We start from the raw sequence: 18,176 nt of genomic DNA, 5'->3' as shown, positions 1-18,176 counted from the left end.
AAGTTGAAGCTAAACTCAGCAGGACACCGGCCCTCCAGGATCGAAATTGGACATCCCTGTTCTAGCGACAGTGGCAATGACTGAGCCACCGTGTCACCCCATCCCATGTTCAGTAAAAGTAACTTGGAAGAGAAAAAATAAGCTGTTAGAGTACATAACTGACTAACATTAGTTACAATCAGCTGAAAATTAGGTATTTTTGTTGTTGTTAAAATCAGTATGACCAAAAAGTCGCGTCACATCTTTAGTAGCATGCAATCATTTAACCAACAGGACAACTTTTAAGTTTGGGAGTACATTATTATCTGTTTTTAAAGTTTTACAGCAAGGAACCAGTCAAAAAAATAAATGTGTGTTCATAAACACCTGTCCAACAGATAATAGATACCACAAACACAGATTAACCTCTAAAGCATAAGTATCAAACTCAATTCCTGGAGGGTTGCAGGTCTGCACAGTTTTGCCCCAACCCTATCAAACACAGCTGATCCAACTAATGGAGGTTTCATGACTCTTGAAAACAATTGTTTGGATCAAGCTGTGTTTGATAGGGTTGGAGCAAAACTGTGCAGACCTGCAACCCTCCAGGAATTGAGTTTGAGACCTATGATCTACACTGTGGACATTCATGATATTTAAGCAAAAGTAACTTTGAAGATATTTCAGTCAATAATGATACAAGTTTATTAGAGCAGTGTTTCTCAACCACATTCCTGGAGGATCACCAGCTCTGCACATTTTCCAAATCTTCTTAACACACCTGATTTAGATAATCAGTTCATCAGCAGAGACTGAAACACCTGTTATGGGTGTGACAGAAACATGCAGTGTTGGTGGTCCTCCAAGAGCGTGGTTGAGAAACACTGTAATGGAGTATAATGATGTAGCAGCAAATAATCATTGAGGCAAAGTTGGTTTTATATTCATACATTCGTTTAGTAATACCTTGCAACAGGCTCCCTATACTGTTTACCATGGTACTTTAAATATAACTGAAATCACATGTAAATTAAACATGACTTAAAACAACATTATTTAATTGACTGTGAACAATGTTGTACGTTGATAGTCATTGGCAGCTAATATGGTTTCACTACTAGCATTATGCAAAAATACTTTTCTGAAACTGTATTATTAAGGAGAAAGTCTGAACGTGTGAACATAAAACCAACTTAACCTAAATAATCTTAGTTTTGAACCCGCCAACTACAACACTGTGTAAAAACTGTAACGAGTTGTCACCTAAAACATGCCTTTACATTGTAAACATCCCTGAGTACAGTACGAATCTAGTTGGTCTTGGCTTTTTATGAAGGCTCCAGCCAAGAAAGTGATTTCCCATAAATAATATTACAAAACAGTAAAGATGACATGATCAACAGAGTGGTCAACTGTCCTCTTTCGACTTGCTGAATGATCCCAGTTGTTTTGTGTTTGCATCTTTAAGCAGTTCAAGCTGGCGTTGGGCTCGGCGATAAAGGTATTCTATGTGCATGACGTCCGTCTTCTTGATGGCTGCGTTGGTGCGAAATTCATCTCGTATTCTGGGTATGAAGCCGGGTTTGTCCTGTGCTGCCCGCAGAAACTGTCGATACAGTGCTAATACCTGCTTCTGGAGTTTGCTGTGGCGCACCATAATGTGCTGAATCATAAACTCACAGCACAGTTGACTGAATGGACCGCGGAGACTTTAGCCTGTGAGGGGAATAATGTAGTCACTAGTCAGTGCATTGCATTGTAATTCATAAGACCCTGTGTGTGCATCTTTGATAAGCAAATGGGTCATGGATTGTATATTTCAATAACACTCTTTAAGTTGTCCTTAATGATTAGTTTTGTTTTATGATCTCATAATGAGAGATTACATATATTGTTAAATTTTTAAAGATGTTTTTGTGACATTTCGATTGTGTTCGTAAATCAGTTCTGTTCTCTTGTTTTTCTTGAGCAATTATTGACATTTTTTAGCATAAGCTTAAAACTTATACAATGCTCAGCATAGTCGAGAACACCCCATTTCGAAAGTGAATAATTTTATCCATTTCTCAGTAAAATATAGGCATGTATTTTGGTGCATTTAAACAAAAAAGATTTATTAAACAGATATATTTATTAAAGTAATATTTTAGATACCAAACATATTTAGAAATTAAAAGATAATACAATTAAATAAAAAAATACAACCTACAAAATTTCAACTAATCCTATTAAATAATTTTGTTTTTGTTTTTCTTGTTTTTTCCTCTTTTTTAAATTTGTATTTAATATTTTTTTATAACATATACATTTGGGTGTACTAGTTTTTACGACGGTTATCATAAGTTATTCTGTTAGATAAGCTCAAGATTTGGTTCCAGTACTGGCTAATCTAATGTATATGCACAAATACAATATTGTATAGCTTCTTAATAAAAATATGAATTTAAAAAGTAGATTTGTGAGTGGGTGTACTTATATCTGCTGAGCACTACACTAGGCATGGGACAATAACAGTTTTCAAGGTATACCGCGGATTGAAAAAGTCAAGGTTTTAAAAAAACATTCATAAGGTACATGTGTAAGATTTTTTTTAATGTTTATTTGTTGTTTTTTAGGACAACAGTATCTCCAGCAGCAACGATATTCAAAGATGTCATTTTAAAAAGTGAAAAATCTGTGTTTTTGAAAGTAATAAAGACAGCAGAAGTCAATGAGTGATTTGAATTATTATCAAATTAAAATATATTATGTTCAAAGGGGATAAAAGTTGTCATTTTTTTATACCCAGACATTTAAAAAGAACATATTTTAGAGAGGACTCACAATATCGTGAAACCATGATATTATTATCCAAGGTTATCATACCGTCAGAATCTTTTACCGGTCCATGCCTACTGTATACATAAAAAAGTATACAATTTAACATTATATTGAAACATCTGTTTATATTTTCCTAAAGAACTAACCACAGTTCTGTGTTATTGAATCAGAAAAATATCAATCAGTAAACGTATTTTTATATTTTAAATGAGAGAAATAAACATGTGTTATGAATGTGACCAAAAAAGTCTGCGAGTTTACAGTATAGAACATATTTTGTTGAAATTCTGTGAATTAAACAGCACAACCCAAAATAAATAATGCTAATCAAAAAGATAAGAGTTGGCTGCAAGAACAAACATTATTGATTTTGTTTTATTTTACATTTTTTTGTATTCATGAGAAAAAAAACATCGTTATGGATGTGACAGATGTGTAACTGCCACTTTTGTGATTATGGTAAATTAAATATAAATGTTTGAAAACACTGCCAGAGACATGTTGAGTATTTTATTGTAAAATAAAAGCCTGCACAAAAAAAAAACGTAGAAAGGGTTTCGCTATTTTGGTGAAATTTATTTTTAATGCCAAGGTTGACAATTGCATGGAATTGCTCTCATTTTGTTAACTTCATTTTCAAATATAAAGATAAAAAATATCCAGGAAACTTTTTAGCAGTTTTGGTGCAAATTTTGGTGAGCGACAAATTGCACATATAGAGGTAAAGTTGGTTTTATATTCGCACATTCAGACTTTCCCCTTATTAATAAAATTTCTTTTAAGTATTATTTGCAAACTCCAAACAGTGAAATTATATCAGCAGCCAATGACTATCAAAGTACAACATTGTTCACAGTCAAATAAACAGTCTTAATGTTGTTTTTAAATCATATTTGCATGCCAATTCCGATCGAATATTCAAAGTAACATGGTAAATAATATAGAGACTTCTAAATGAACGAATGTGTGAATGTAAAACCAACTTTACCTCTAGTTGGCACATGGCACTGTTCACACTTAATCAAATAAACTGTGATAATAAGTTTATTAGGTCTTAAATTAATAATTAATAGGTCTTTAAAAAACTAATTAATCAAACCAAAATCTACTAAGTTAGTATAAAAGTTCATTCACACTACAGGTGCTTTTCCAATTGGTCAATTTTGAAAATCTGATATCTTTCATAACATCTTTTTTTTCACTAATAAACATATAAATATTTAAGTATTTTACACTTGATCTATTTGTATTGTATTGAGTGAAACAAATGATATTTTGTGGTATATGTGTTTATAGTTGAACATGACTAGATTTTAATTCAAGGAACTATCCGGAGAAAATCATTTTGGGCATAATAGGCCATTTCACTTCAATCAATATTCTGAAGTTTTTTCTTTTTACAAACAATTCCCCTGATTTATATAGCACTTATTTATTTGTTTTGACCTTTTTGTGTGGAGTGATGAGAAACAAAGGAGAGAAGAATTGTGAACCAAAAATTGCATTACCTAAAACATAATTTTTTTTTAAATTATAACCTTAATAATTCAAAATTTAGTAAAAACATGTTATATGTAGTCTCTCAATTATTATGATGAAGGACAATGATTAACGTTAGTAAACAATTCTGATGGCATGTCATGTCAACACCAAACACTCTTAGCACACTATACTTCACATACAAATAAACAAAGGTAGCTAACGTTAATAAACGACACTTTACCTTGTCAGTTACAGCGCTTAATTTCATTCATTCCTTGTCAGCTGTATATGTTTAAACTTAAAATAGAGGTCTTCTACACAACGACCGCAGCAGTCACAAAAATATGACCTGTGTTTCCTAACTCATGCTGTGACGTTATGAAATGCAGTAATAGTCAGATATACTGACATCTAGCGGTCAGGCTGAACAGCAACACAATCAACAAAGACCAGCCAAAGTTCAGTGTTTATCCTTTATTTAGATATAAATAGACTATAACAGCAGACTATACCAAGTTATTAAAGTCTATGTTGCGACTGCAAAATACATATATTTTATATTTACTATTGGATTACAAAACAGACACGTTCACATTTTCAAGACATTAATAAGTCGAGTTTTTCAGTCAAATCTGTGTCGAGTCTAAAGTCCTTGTGTTAATTTTATTATAACAGTACATGCTACAGACTAACTTAATGCAGCATATTTAATATACAGTGCTCAGCATATATAAGTACATCCCCACAAATCTCTCATTTAAATGTATATTTTCTTTAGGATGCTTTACAATATTATAATTGTGTGATTAGTCAGTACTGAAGCCAAATCTGAAGCTAATCTAACAAAATAACTTATAATTATGGTTCGAAAATTAGTAGCCAAATGTATATGTTAAAGAAAAATATTAAATTAAATAAAAAAAAAATCAAGAAAAACAAAAAATAGAAAAAATTTAGTTGAAATGTTGTAGTCTGTACTTTTTTTTTGCAATATTTTGCATGAATTTAAATATATTATCTTTCCATTTATAAAGATGTTTTTTGACTAAAATAATAATATATATGTTTAATAAATTTGTTTATTCAAATACACATATATATAGTACCCATATTCACTGAGAAATGGATATTTATTTTAAAACATTCATGCTGAGCACTGTATGTTAATTGTGTATTGCTAAAGTATTTTCCTGAACATTAACTAATGCTTATCTATAACATTTTGAATTAATGGTCCATAAGTGCTAAGGAGTCTAAAACATTTATTTAAAAAAATACAAATAATAATAATATAAAAAAATATTACTGCTTCAAATAAAAAAAAATTAAATTGGATTACAATAATCTAATAAATATAAAATATATAGATAAAATAAATAATAAATTAAGAATATTTTTTAAATTAACTATTGCTTAGAATAAAAAAGGATTAAGGTAAATAAATAAACAATGTTCAAACAAATCAGTAAAATTAATATTTGAAAAAATTACTAAGAAAATAAATTTGTCCAAAAATGTATAAATACGACAACATGGTGGCATAGTGAGTAGCACATTCACCTCACAGCAAGAAGGTTGCAGGTTCGAGCCTCAGCTAGGTCAGTTGACGTTTCTGCGTGGAGGTTGCATGTTCTCCTCGTGTTTGCATGGGTTCCCTCAGATGCTCCGGTTTCACCCACAAGTCCAAAAACATTTGATATAGGTGAATTGGGTAGGCTAAATTGTCCGTAGTGTATGTGTGTGAACGAGTGTGCTGTTTCCCAGGGATGGGTTGCGGCTGGAAGGGTATCCGCTGCAAAAAACATGTGCTGGATAAGTTGGCGGTTCATTCCGCTGTGGCGACCAAGTAATTAATAATAAGACTAAGCCGAAAAGAAAATGAATGAATATATAAATTCAGTACAGCTAACAGTACAGTAAACTAATAGAAACTATAATCATTCAAAAGTCACTTATTAGAGGTCGCAACGGTACTGGGAAACACCCATACACTCTTGCATTTACACACGCATTCATATACTACAGCCAATTTAGTTCATCCAATTTACCTCTAGCGCATGTCTTTGGACTGTGGGGGAAATCGAAGCACCCGGAGGAAACACACAAGAACACAGGGAGAACATGCAAACTCCACACAAAAACCCCAAATGACCCAGCTGGGACTTGAACCAGCGACTTTCTTGCTGTGAGATGACAGTGCTAACCACTGAGCCACCGTGCCGCCCCCAAACTATAATATTAAAATAAGATTTTCAAACCCTTTATAATTTTATATCTTTTATGGTATCATTTGTCTTTACATAAGAACATTTCAGGTACCTTAGATCCACAGCATGAAATTAAATCAAAACGCCTATTCCAATAAAAGTAAATTGGGTTTTACTTTAATCAAAATGCCATATTTTTAGACCCTTTATTAACCCATTATATCCACAGCATCAAATAAAAGCAAAACTCTTATTTTAAAGGAAAGTACATTGGGTTGTACGTAAATCAAAATGTCATTTTTTTAGACCCTTTATTATTTAACCCATTATAAGAGACAATCACTACTACCCTCTCAGTAAATGCCACTCAGTAAAATAATCATCATTTGTAAACGAAAAAAAAAAAAACTAAAAAAGCTGCATTATTCAAAGGTATTCAGATCTGAAGAGTCTCTCTGTTGAAGCACAAGTCAAGTCTATGTCAAGTCTGAAGTCAGAATTTTTTGCTACTTAAGTACGACTTTCCATATCTTTCAGAAAACTATATAATCAAGACGTGATTGAACATTTAGCTACTAGAGATTACAGACTGCTCTTTTGAGAAAATGTTTGTGAGATTAAATATATTAAATAAGTCAGAACTGTTGTAGCATTATAGAGCTTCATTGTAGTGCATATAATCTCTTACATAGCATCAGGTTCACATCCATTCCTGAGCTTATCTACTTTGCATTCTGTTGATATTATTGCACAGTTATCGAACAGATGAATAAACATTGGTAAACTTTTTTGGCACAGATAGTTATATTATTTAGTCTATATAGTGCATTGCTAGATAGCAGAACTATCTGAAGGCACAGTACCAATTGACTAACATGGCAGAAAGTCTAAAGGTAAGCATATGTGAGGATACAAGATGGCAGCCTGAGAATATACAGTACATCACGCATCTCTGAGAACACATTGATTTTCAGATATCCTAAAGCAGTGCAGCTGAGGTATCGACCGCGGCAGATGTAATATTATAGCCGCAGATATTCAGCCAAGAAAACCACCAGGATTTTGGTGAGATTCTCCACAGTGTGTCTGTGAATCTTGTCTGCCGTGTCCTCCATCGTGTGCAGGAATGAAGGGAACGGTGTTGCGATCAAATGTAGCACTGGTACTCCTGCGTTCATGAATGGAAGATTCATATAGTCAGTCCTACAGCAAAATACAGTGCTCTTATTGACATTGACTATTATTTTGAAAATGGGACAGGCTTTAAGAAAGAGTAAGCTACTCGAGATGCAGACAGCAAACCACAAAGCATCTAGATTATACATTTATGGATTTTATATGTATTCAGTGCCACCCACAAGTGGCATAAGGTCTGTTTAAGTGAAGTTTATTTATGAACGAATTTCGAGAGGAGCACATGATTATGAATGATCACAACTAGTCCCGCATTAACTAACACATGATTCACAAATCAGATGATTCCTTACCTATTATAAATACCCAGAGTTGCTTACTTTAGTTATCTTCGCTTTGAAGAATCCCCATTTCCAACTCTACTCCTCCAACTTTTCCTTTATAGGCCAGCATGGCGGCCCAGTGGTTAGCACTTTTGCCTTAAGCAAGAACATCACAGGTTCAAATCCTTAACAGGGCAGTTATGCGGAGTTTACATGTTTTCCCTGTGCTCGCTTGGGTTTCTCCTGGGTTCTCCCGTTTCCTCCCACAGCCCAAAAACATGTGTTCTAAGTGAATTGATCAATCTAAATTAGCACTATAGTTAAGCTCTTAACCGGCAGTATATCTCTATATAGCAATTTATAATCTGTCATCAGCTCTAAAGAAGGGAGGAGTTCATGAGACCTACCAGAGCTTAAACTACCCTCTCGCCCTGCAAATGTGAGGGAGCCCCGGGCTCGAGGGCTCTCTCCCAGGAAGGCATGTCAAACTCGCTCATCAGCTAAGTGCGAGCTCTTGAAATGTATGTTTTGTTAGTTTAATGTGTATATTTTGAAAATTGCTGCTCATGTTTGTAATGAGGCAGCAAACACATGTAAATGGCTGTTTAAAGCACGTTTATGCATCATGTCATATCACTCAGCTCTTACTGTTATTTTTCTCGAATGAAAAGACACTATTGGAAGTTGATATCTGTCACAACACACTATTAGGATGATTGTTCAAACTAGGCATGGGCTGGTTTATGATTCTGATGGTATGATAACCATGGATATATATATATATATATATATATATATATATATATATATATATATATATATATATATATATATATATATATATATATATATATATATATATATATATATATATATATATTGTTTCACTGTATTGTGATTACTGCTCTAAAATCTGTTCTTTTTAAATGTCCGGGTAAAAAACAAAATCTTTATCACCACTGAACAAAATATATTTATTATTACTGTTTAGGTCTATAACATGCTGGCATGTTGGTTTATAAGAGATTTGTTTTTCAGATGTTTCCTGAATCGTGAGCTGACCAGTAGATTTTGAAACTAAAAAACTAAAAATATTGGTAAAATACTATAAAAGAAAATAATAACTGACATATACACAAGGAATGGTATAACAGAACATTTTTGTGGTATTAAAATCTTGACTTTTTCAAACTGTGGTATACTTTGAAACCGATTATGGCCCCATGCATAGTTCCAACAGCCAAAAAATCTCCAAGAATTACTGCTGGAGAATTGTAAAAGATCTTGGGATTATAAAGTCTCCGAAACAATCATCTGACTTTACCTGCATCATTGCAAACCATAGGGTTTTATGAAAAAAAAGCCTTTACATTCATTCAAATCTCGATCATAATTTTGGTAATATTTTGCACTAAAAATCAAGAGGCTATGCTATAAAGACATTTTTTACAACCTTTTTTTGTTCATATTTAACAAGGGTGCCAATATTAGTGGAAGACGCTGTTCTGTCCCAGCAAACATTTTTGGTTTTTTATGACGTCTAATAGATGTCTAAAAGACATCTAAATATAGTCGTTATGGCTAAAACAAGACTAAATTTGATCTGTCAGAGAAAATCTAATAGACATCTAAGCATAGGCCAAAACTAGACTAGTCATCAAATAAACAAATAAATGACTACACATGTAAAGTCTGTCTAATCTGTCTATTTAATGACTAGTCTAGTTTTGGGCTATTCTCAGATGTCTATTAGATTTTCACTGAGAGCCCAAGTTTAGCCTTGTTTTAACCAAGCTGCTTACGTTTAGATGTTTATTAGACGTCTATTAAACACAAAATTGATTGCTGGGGTAGGATATGTTGGTCACATTAATATCTTACCTCTCTGAAGAAAAGGAAGATGATCATCTTCGACTGGGCCCATGTTCATATCCTTGATAAAATAACTCTGCTCTTTGGGATGGGAAGACAGGAGCCCCAAAGTGTGAAGTCTTTTCTCTTAAAAATCCAGAAATATAAGTAAAAGAGATTAAAAATCAAGGTCATGTTTAGACTTTAATACCTATTAATAGGGCCTATAGCTATTTACAAGAAATTATCAGGACTTGATGACATAGTATGTAACTTTGCTGTGCATATTAAGAAGCATAACATAATTTAAACACAATTTGATGACACCATGACTAAGTGTGGAATCATGGGAGTTGTCATCTTCATTATATCCTAAGAGGCTTCTGCAAAAATTGTTCAAAGATGAGCATTCAAAACTGATGAGATGAGTATTCAAAACTTATTATCATGGCAGTATTAAGCAGATTAAGGATGAAAGCTGTTGTATTTCTAAGACTAAAATTGTACATGTTGTGCTTTTAACAATAGTGCTCAGTCAAGAAAAGTGGATTATTTTAGGGGATAATATGTGAAAGAGAATGAAGATGCCTGACAAGATAAGTAACCTATTTAAAACATTAAACTACATAAATTTCATTGAGAAAGTCTCTGATTTTATTACATTATGTGTATATGATTAGTGATAATAGATAATATATGAGCAGTTACAAAACTACACACAAAGTAATGCACAGAACTAGCATACTAACTTGTATATATTTAATTCAAACTATAAAAAAAAAACTTGATAGTATCTCACTAATACTAAAATAACATTAAATGTTGTGAGCACTCATTTATTTTATTCAATACTCCATATTCTTCACAGAATTTTTCTTTAATCTTAAAATATGGACAAAAACTTGGTAAATGTAATGTCCTTTTTAAAGCAAGGTAACAAAGCAAAGGTGGCAGGTAGTTTCTACTCCAGTTTCAGTCATTGCAAATCAAACATTAGTTTTTAAACACTATTAATGAGTAACCAGTATTACTTTAGTATTAATGGAAAGTCAAATCAGCTTTACCAGCAGCGATTAGGCGGTCAAACCAACGAGCTGTGTTGTCAAAGTGATTCACAAACATAGGGTCAGCAGCACCAATCAGATCCAGAAGGACAAGGAGATCCTGCAAATAACAGTCATTACTCAATATATTTATATTTTATAAAAAATACATTCATAGTTATTTAAAGAGATAGTACACACAAATTTGTATTTACTCATCTTCATATTGTTCTAAACCTGTATGACTGTATTAACTGGAAGATATTTTAAACACTGTTTTGGTCAATAAACTTTAAATTCCATTTACTTTCGTTGTATACACAGTTTTAAAACTTATTAATTTCTGCCATACAGCTATGCAAAGACATGAGGATGATACTCGATAATGGAATGTTAATGTTAACTGAATTCATCACCATTTACTTTACATTTATTCAATAAATCACCAGAGAGCTATTTAGCCATAGTTTAGCAGTTTTTGTTTATAAATATATACAGTACACACATACTGTACATACACTACTTTATTAGGTACACCTTAGTAGTACCGGTTGGACACCCTTTTGCCTTCCGAACTGCCTTAATCCTTCGTGTAATAGATTCAACAAGGTATTGGAAATATTCCATAGAGATTTTGGTCCATATTGACACAATAGCATCACGCAGTTGCTGCAGATTTGTAGACTGCACATCCATGATGTAAATCTCCTGTTTCACCCTCTCCCAAAGGTGCTCTATTAAATTAAGTTCTGGTGACTGTGGAGGCCATTTGAGTACAGTGAACTCATTGTCATGTTCAAGAAACCAGTCTGAGAGGATTCACGCTTTATGACATAACACATGACCTGCTGGAAGTAGCCATCAGAATATGGATACACTATGGCCATAAAGGTATGGACATGGTCAGCAACAATACTCTGGTAGGCTGTGTGGTGTTGACACGATGCTCAATTGGTAATAACGGTGGGCCAAGAATATATTGTCACACCATTACACCACCACTTCCAGCATGAACCGTTGATACAAGCAGGATGGATCCATGCTTTCATGCTGTTGATGCCAAATTCTGACCCTGCCATCCAAATGTTGCAGCACAAATCGAGACTCATCAGACCAGGCAACAGGTTTCCAATCTTCTATTGTCCAATTTTGGTGAGCCTTTGTGAATTGTAGCCTTAGTTTCCTGTTCTTAGTTGACAGGTGTGACACATGGTGTGGTCTTCTGCTGCTATAGCCACACCTTACTATAACTCGGCTGTAACAAGTGGTTACTTGAGTTACTTTTGCCTTTCTATATGTGATTGGCTAATTTGAAATTTGAGTTAACGAGCAGTGGGACAAGTGTACCTAATAAAATGGCCTGTGAGTGTGTGTGTGTGTGTGTGTGTGTGTGTGTGTGTGTGTGTGTGTGTGTGTGTGTGTGTGTGTGTGTGTGTGTGTGTGTGTGTGTGTGTGTGTGTGTGTATGTACACAGAGAGGAAAGCATAACCTGCATGACATATACTCATAATTGCACAATGTTTTCCAGAAATATGGTGTTTATGATAAAAGATATGGGGCATATGTAGAGGAAAAGAGTGTATCGCCACTAGCAAAATGAGTTGAATGTAAAGTAAATTTTTTCTGTATGTTTCACCTGTTATAGTGACGACTGTAACATGACCATTCACACTGGATTTTGTATCTCTACAATGCACGTAAACAACCTTGATGTCAAGACAACATCAACTTGACATCTAATATGGGCATCAAAAACACATAAAATCAATGACAGAACAGTCCTGTAAGTGATTTTTGATGTGTTGATCGACATCAATTTTAGATGTTATTTCATGTTATTTTGACATCAAGGTAGTCAATTTACATTAAATCTATTTGCATTTTAGAGTGTTTTTGAATGGACTGCTGGGTTTTTCTTTTTCAAAATGTACTATCCCTTTAAAAACAACAAAACACACACACAGGCACATACACATTCATGTCATCTTACCACGGCATTGAGAAGTGTGGTTTGTTTAGATCCCGGTGGATGAGGAATGCTGGACATGTATTCTGCGAGATGCCGTGAACCATATAATGAGTCTGTCGGAGACCACTGCTCGAACGCCTCTCCTCCATCAAAGAAGACCAGCTGAAGGGTCACCCTGGACATCTTCACAAAAATAAAGTGAACAGACAATCAAATCACACACAAAAATCAATCAAATGACACTGCTGCAGGACCCTGTTTACCAAACTAAAATCATGGCCATTTTACTTCCACATTGAATGAGGAGGAAGTTGTTTTATTATTATACTAAACTTTGCAAATAAAATCAATAGCAAGTCCCCAAGGATGAGAAACTTGATATTCCACAGCTGCTATGTAGGTTGCAACGATCTTCTCTCCTCATCAAAACCCTTTCCAGTCTTGCAGTGTTTTGTAGCTGCTGGCTCTGGTGCAAGTTAAACAACAGATCTGACTCTGAATTCAACAGCACTGCAGCTATTCAGAAGTCTGGAAAAAAAATGAAGGGACCTCCTCTGAGACTTGCACAGCTCTCTTCATTTCAGGACAGCATGAGCTACTAATGCACAGTGGTGGACGAAAAACACAAATCAAGTGCTTGAGTAAAATGACCCAATAAAGCATTGGTCCAGTAAATACATTCATTTTCAATTTGAATAGTGCTCATTTTCAAGGTAGTTAAAATACTGATTGATGAATGAATGTTTACTTAAGACATTTTACATAACATTACGTTTAGTCACTCTTTCGTCCAAAGTGACTTACAATTGAGGAGGCATTCAGTGATTCAACCACAAGAGGCTGCACACACAAGAAGTGTCAATACAAAGGAACTGATAGTGCTCAGAATTAAACCATGTAAATAAATGTGAAGTTATTCTTTAAAAAAAAAAGAAAGTATTACTCACTAATAGCAGATAGTGCTGTACTTCTATAATATTTAAAATAATAACTCCTAAAATTGGGTGTAACATCAGACTTTAAGAATCTCATATTCTTTACTAATTTGAGCCTCACATGTAAATTCAGGAAATTGTAACTTGTCAGTTTCACAAATGAGTCATTTAATGCAATTTGTAAAGCACAGGCATGTAGCCAGGAGAGGTTTGGGTGGTTCGAATGACCCACCCCCCGCTGACAAAGGTCCAGAATTTGTCCCATACATGAGCTCATTTGTCCTATTTTGACTGCTATGCCATTATAAATAGTGAAAATAACCCGTGAAAAAATGGCTTTAAGACCAAGCAGAATCGTCTTTTGAATGTCGCTTTAAAGTGAGTTCAGCTAATTTTTCATGAGTCCAACATCCAGCTGTGCAAGAAAACATACAATCTGACGTAAGTGACGTCATCTTTTACTACTTACATACTGTATTGTTGTTAAATAGAGAAAACATTTCAGAAGTCATGTTTATTCTAAATCCTGGGCCTCTTTCTTATAACCTAAAAATGACCAAAAAAAAAAAAAAAAAAACGTGATACACCAAAAGTGGCCCATATTAAAGTTAATTGTAATACTAATTAGGCTATTGTTGTTAAGTAGACAGGCTAGGGAAAATATTATTTTTTAGCATTTTATTTTTATTTATTATCAAAGTTGTGCTGGCTAGTTAGCTATTTGAATATTAAATAACAACAGGCTACAGTTTTTCATTGAAATCTTTACCAGATTCCTATTTTTTGCTAATGATATATGATGTAATACATTTGTATTTTTTTAAGTTGTTTTTTCTTCCATTTCTTTATTTTAAATTTTTTGGAAATATTTTTGGTCTATGTGGTTAAGATCACCATGCGACAAGCTAATGCAGCAAAAAATAAAAATATATTAGTGATTAGAATATTACTAAAATTCCTTTTTAAACCCCATAATGAAATAGAAAATGAGGCAAAGAACTGAAAAGTTTCAGGCTGGCTATCTGAAGCAGTATAACAGTTTAACTGAAAAGTATCAGCTTGTTCATGAGTCAGACAAGGTTATAACATAATAATTAATCCAAAGCAAAATAACGAGAAACAATGTGTTTTTGGTAAATTCAGTGGAGTTTACAATTTAATTAAATGTAGTGACATCAAAAGTTTATATAAATATCTCAAAATAGTTTCTTTTAAAGAATAACTGTAACACTTTGTCTCACCAGCTGCTTGTGCTTTTTCAGGTGTGCGTCCAAAGCTGTGACCAGTTCCAGCATCATGGCACAGGGTACGGCTGAGTCACTGGCACCCACAAACACCTTCTGTGGCTCACTTGCGTCTGAAGGTATCAATTTAGAGTCATAGTGACAAGCCAAAAGCAGTCTTCGGGGAGCCATCGGGTCCAACACAGCCAGGATATTAGAGAAGCTAACTGGGCCACGCGGGGTTTCAGAGATGAAAGAGTCCACTTCAACAGACCAGCCAGCCGAAAGAGAATCCAGCTGAGAAAAGATGTGCTAAAACCACAGAAATGGCAGACACTGAATTATGATGGATTCTAACATATTTAATAGGATCTGAGATTTCATTCAAATCTGATAGTAAATCAGACATGTCTTACTTTACGAACAGCTCGACTTCCTCGACTTCCAGGCTGTCGCTGAATGAGAATGGGTCGCAGCTGGAAATACCACAGTCTTTCCCAATTCACCTGCGAGATGAGCCGCTTCACTTGGGCAACAGTGGGTTTACCTGGCTGGTGATTCAGCTACAAGAGAATAAAGATGGTGAATATGTGGTGACAGAAACATAAAGAATTAGCAAGATATTCTCATTATTGCAATATACTCATGAAATTTCAGTTTTAAAAAGTAGTGCCTATTTACAGACAATTTCCAAAAATGGGTTTTCACAGTGATGGCATAGAAGAACTGTTTTGCTTTCCAAAAAATGTTAAAGGAAACTATTACTAACTATTTACTCACCCTCACATTGTTTAAGTGAAGTTTATTTATAAACTAATTTCGAGAGTATCACATGCTTATGATTGTTCTCAGCTGGTCCCACATCAGCTCACGATTGATTATCCAATCAAATAAATCCTTACTCACTATAAATAACCAAAGTTTTTTTTCTCTCAATATTTTCGTCTTGAAGAATCCCCCCTACCCACCCCTACTCTCTCTCCTTTCCAGATGGGCAACACGGCAGCCCAGTAATTTGCACTGTTGCCTCACAGCAAGAATGTCTCCGGTTAAAGTCTCTTCTAAACCAGCTGACATTTCTGAGCAGAGTTTGCTCGTTCTCCCTGTGCTTGTGTGGGTTTTCCCCGGGTTCTCCAGTTTCCTCCCACAGTTTAAAAAACACGCAATCTAGGTAAATAAACAGACCAAATTGATACCATAGCCAAGCTCTGTGCGAGTACACCTCTCCTCAGCCATTCTATATCTGTCATTAGCCAGAAATAAGCCGGGAGTTTATCGAGATCTACCTAAGTTCAAACCTCCCTCTCACCCTGCAAACAGGGGGGAGCCCAGGGCTCAAGGATCTCATAAGCTCAGAGCTCTCTCCCGGGGCAGCATGCCAAACATGCTTTATGATCAATCATCAGCTGAGTGTGAACTCTTGAAACCTGTGTTCTTTCATTCATTTTCTTTTCGGCTTAGTCCCATTATTAATTTGCGGTCGCCACAGCGGAATGAACCACCAACTTATCCAGCACATGTTTTACGAAGCGGAAGCCCTTCCAGCTGCAACCCATCACTGGGAAGCATCCATACGCACTCATTCACACACAAACACTACGAACAATTTAGCCTACCAAATTCACCTATAGTGCATGTCTTTGGACTTGTCAGGGAAACCGGAGCACCCCTGGAGGAAACCCATGCGAACACGCGGAGAACATGCAAACTCCACACAGAATGGTTAATTAAATAGTAGGAAAACATCATGGATGTCAATGATGGTTTTCAGAACTTTTTAAAAATAACTTCAATTGTGCTCAACAGAGGAAAGAAGCTCAAACAGATTTGTAACAAGTGAAGGGTGAGTAATTGATGAACATTTTTTTGTGGGTGGGGAGGGGAGGGGTGAACTATATACAAAAAGCCTTTGAGCATTAAGCAGGCACTGTCCTTTTAGAGATCAGTTCTTCTCAGAACCATATTTTTTTCTAATTGTGATGAACATTTTAATTTTCTAAAGAAGCATTTTCACCATGAAAAAACCTTTGATTAATGTAAAGAAATGTTATTCTGTCAACCACAGATGACAATTTGGCAAAGAGCTGATTGGTGTAAGCTCATTAGTCCAGATTTAGAACAGCAACAAATCTGCTTTTATTGTTTTCTGAAACATATTATCTAAGCAAACAGCTAATATCATGTTCCAAAACAGGGCTACAACAGGACTGTATTTCTGAAATGACCATTCAATAAAATAAATAAAAATGTCTGTAGTCCCTTTACCTTGTCTTTGATCAGGTCAGGAGGTCTGGGTGGTAAGTCAAACTCCTCTGGGTGCTGGTTAGCTAGTGATAATGCCAGTGTTAATGTCATTGCCACCAGCACGCACAGGCACAGCAGCAGTAACCGGACGCGGCACATGCGGGGCTGGTCACAGCGCGCCACAGAGCAGCTCCATCTGACCGTCGCTGCTTTGTACCGTATGCTCTTCATTTTGCGTTGATGAGAGATGCCAAATCTGGATTAATCCTGCATGGAAGAAGAGTATAGAAAGAATTTAGATTCCAAACAAAATGTGTAAATGAACACATAAAATAAACGTGAACGCACAAACAGCCAATAAAATAAGATGGGTAATAAGAAAACATTTAGAGACTTAAATGAATAAAACCGGGTTAATTCGTGGAAAGTTGTAGCTAATGCCCAGCATATTCTGCACAACAGACACACTCACCAGTTGTCCGGGACTGGCATACCACTGCTCTGGCAAATCCACTGCGGTCGCTGTAAATGAGCAGCACATAGTGCTGAACGACGAGAGGATTGAGTCTGGGGAGCATTTCATCAACAACGCTGGTCTGATTCGTCCTTGTTATGCATCTCGACAATAATGCAGGCTGTAAATGATCGTATTCACAGTCCTGCAGACTGCAGTAGTCGATGTTATTGAGACCGAACCGGACAGCGATCTGCGCAGGTGCTCATCTCTCTCTGCGCGTCCACGCTGTCACTTCTTCTGGCAGTGATGGAGGATAATACACATCATATATTTCATGTTCAGTATGAAAATAAAAAGCTTTCATTATTCACTAATAGATAAAACATGTTTTAAGTCTCTCATTAACATATTTTGAAATAGAGATGTTGCGCAGATTTTTTATTTTATCTTTTGAATTTGACCCACATACAAAAAAATAATTGACCTATGCATTTCAAAAGGGTTTTTCA

The 18,176-nt window shown here is 35.0% G+C and overlaps 2 protein-coding genes across 2 annotated transcripts; both read right to left on the bottom strand.

Annotated features, from left to right (window-relative positions):
* Positions 1–231: 231 nt before the first annotated feature.
* Positions 232–4,661, bottom strand: sdhaf1 (succinate dehydrogenase complex assembly factor 1). Its single transcript, XM_087301296.1, has 3 exons — positions 4,523–4,661; positions 605–1,695; positions 232–450 (listed from the first exon to the last, which is right to left on the bottom strand). The coding sequence occupies exon 2, from the start codon at positions 1,649–1,651 to the stop codon at positions 1,388–1,390; it is 264 nt and encodes an 87-aa protein (XP_087157422.1). The 5' UTR covers positions 1,652–1,695; positions 4,523–4,661; the 3' UTR covers positions 232–450; positions 605–1,387.
* A 1,876-nt stretch (positions 4,662–6,537) lies between these two features.
* On the bottom strand, positions 6,538–17,820 carry qpctlb (glutaminyl-peptide cyclotransferase-like b). The gene is made up of 8 exons (XM_087301273.1): positions 17,683–17,820; positions 17,232–17,477; positions 15,383–15,529; positions 14,985–15,278; positions 12,830–12,991; positions 10,861–10,960; positions 9,827–9,943; positions 6,538–7,656 (listed from the first exon to the last, which is right to left on the bottom strand). The coding sequence occupies exons 2-8, from the start codon at positions 17,439–17,441 to the stop codon at positions 7,511–7,513; spliced, it is 1,176 nt and encodes a 391-aa protein (XP_087157399.1). The 5' UTR covers positions 17,442–17,477; positions 17,683–17,820; the 3' UTR covers positions 6,538–7,510.
* Positions 17,821–18,176: the final 356 nt, after the last annotated feature.

Source organism: Danio rerio, chromosome 21, assembly GCF_052040795.2.
Source record: "Danio rerio strain M-AB ecotype USA chromosome 21, GRCz13ab, whole genome shotgun sequence".
Lineage (NCBI taxonomy): Eukaryota > Metazoa > Chordata > Actinopteri > Cypriniformes > Danionidae > Danio > Danio rerio.
Note: the sequence above shows the minus strand (reverse complement) of the source record. Positions and strands in the feature narration are given on the sequence as shown.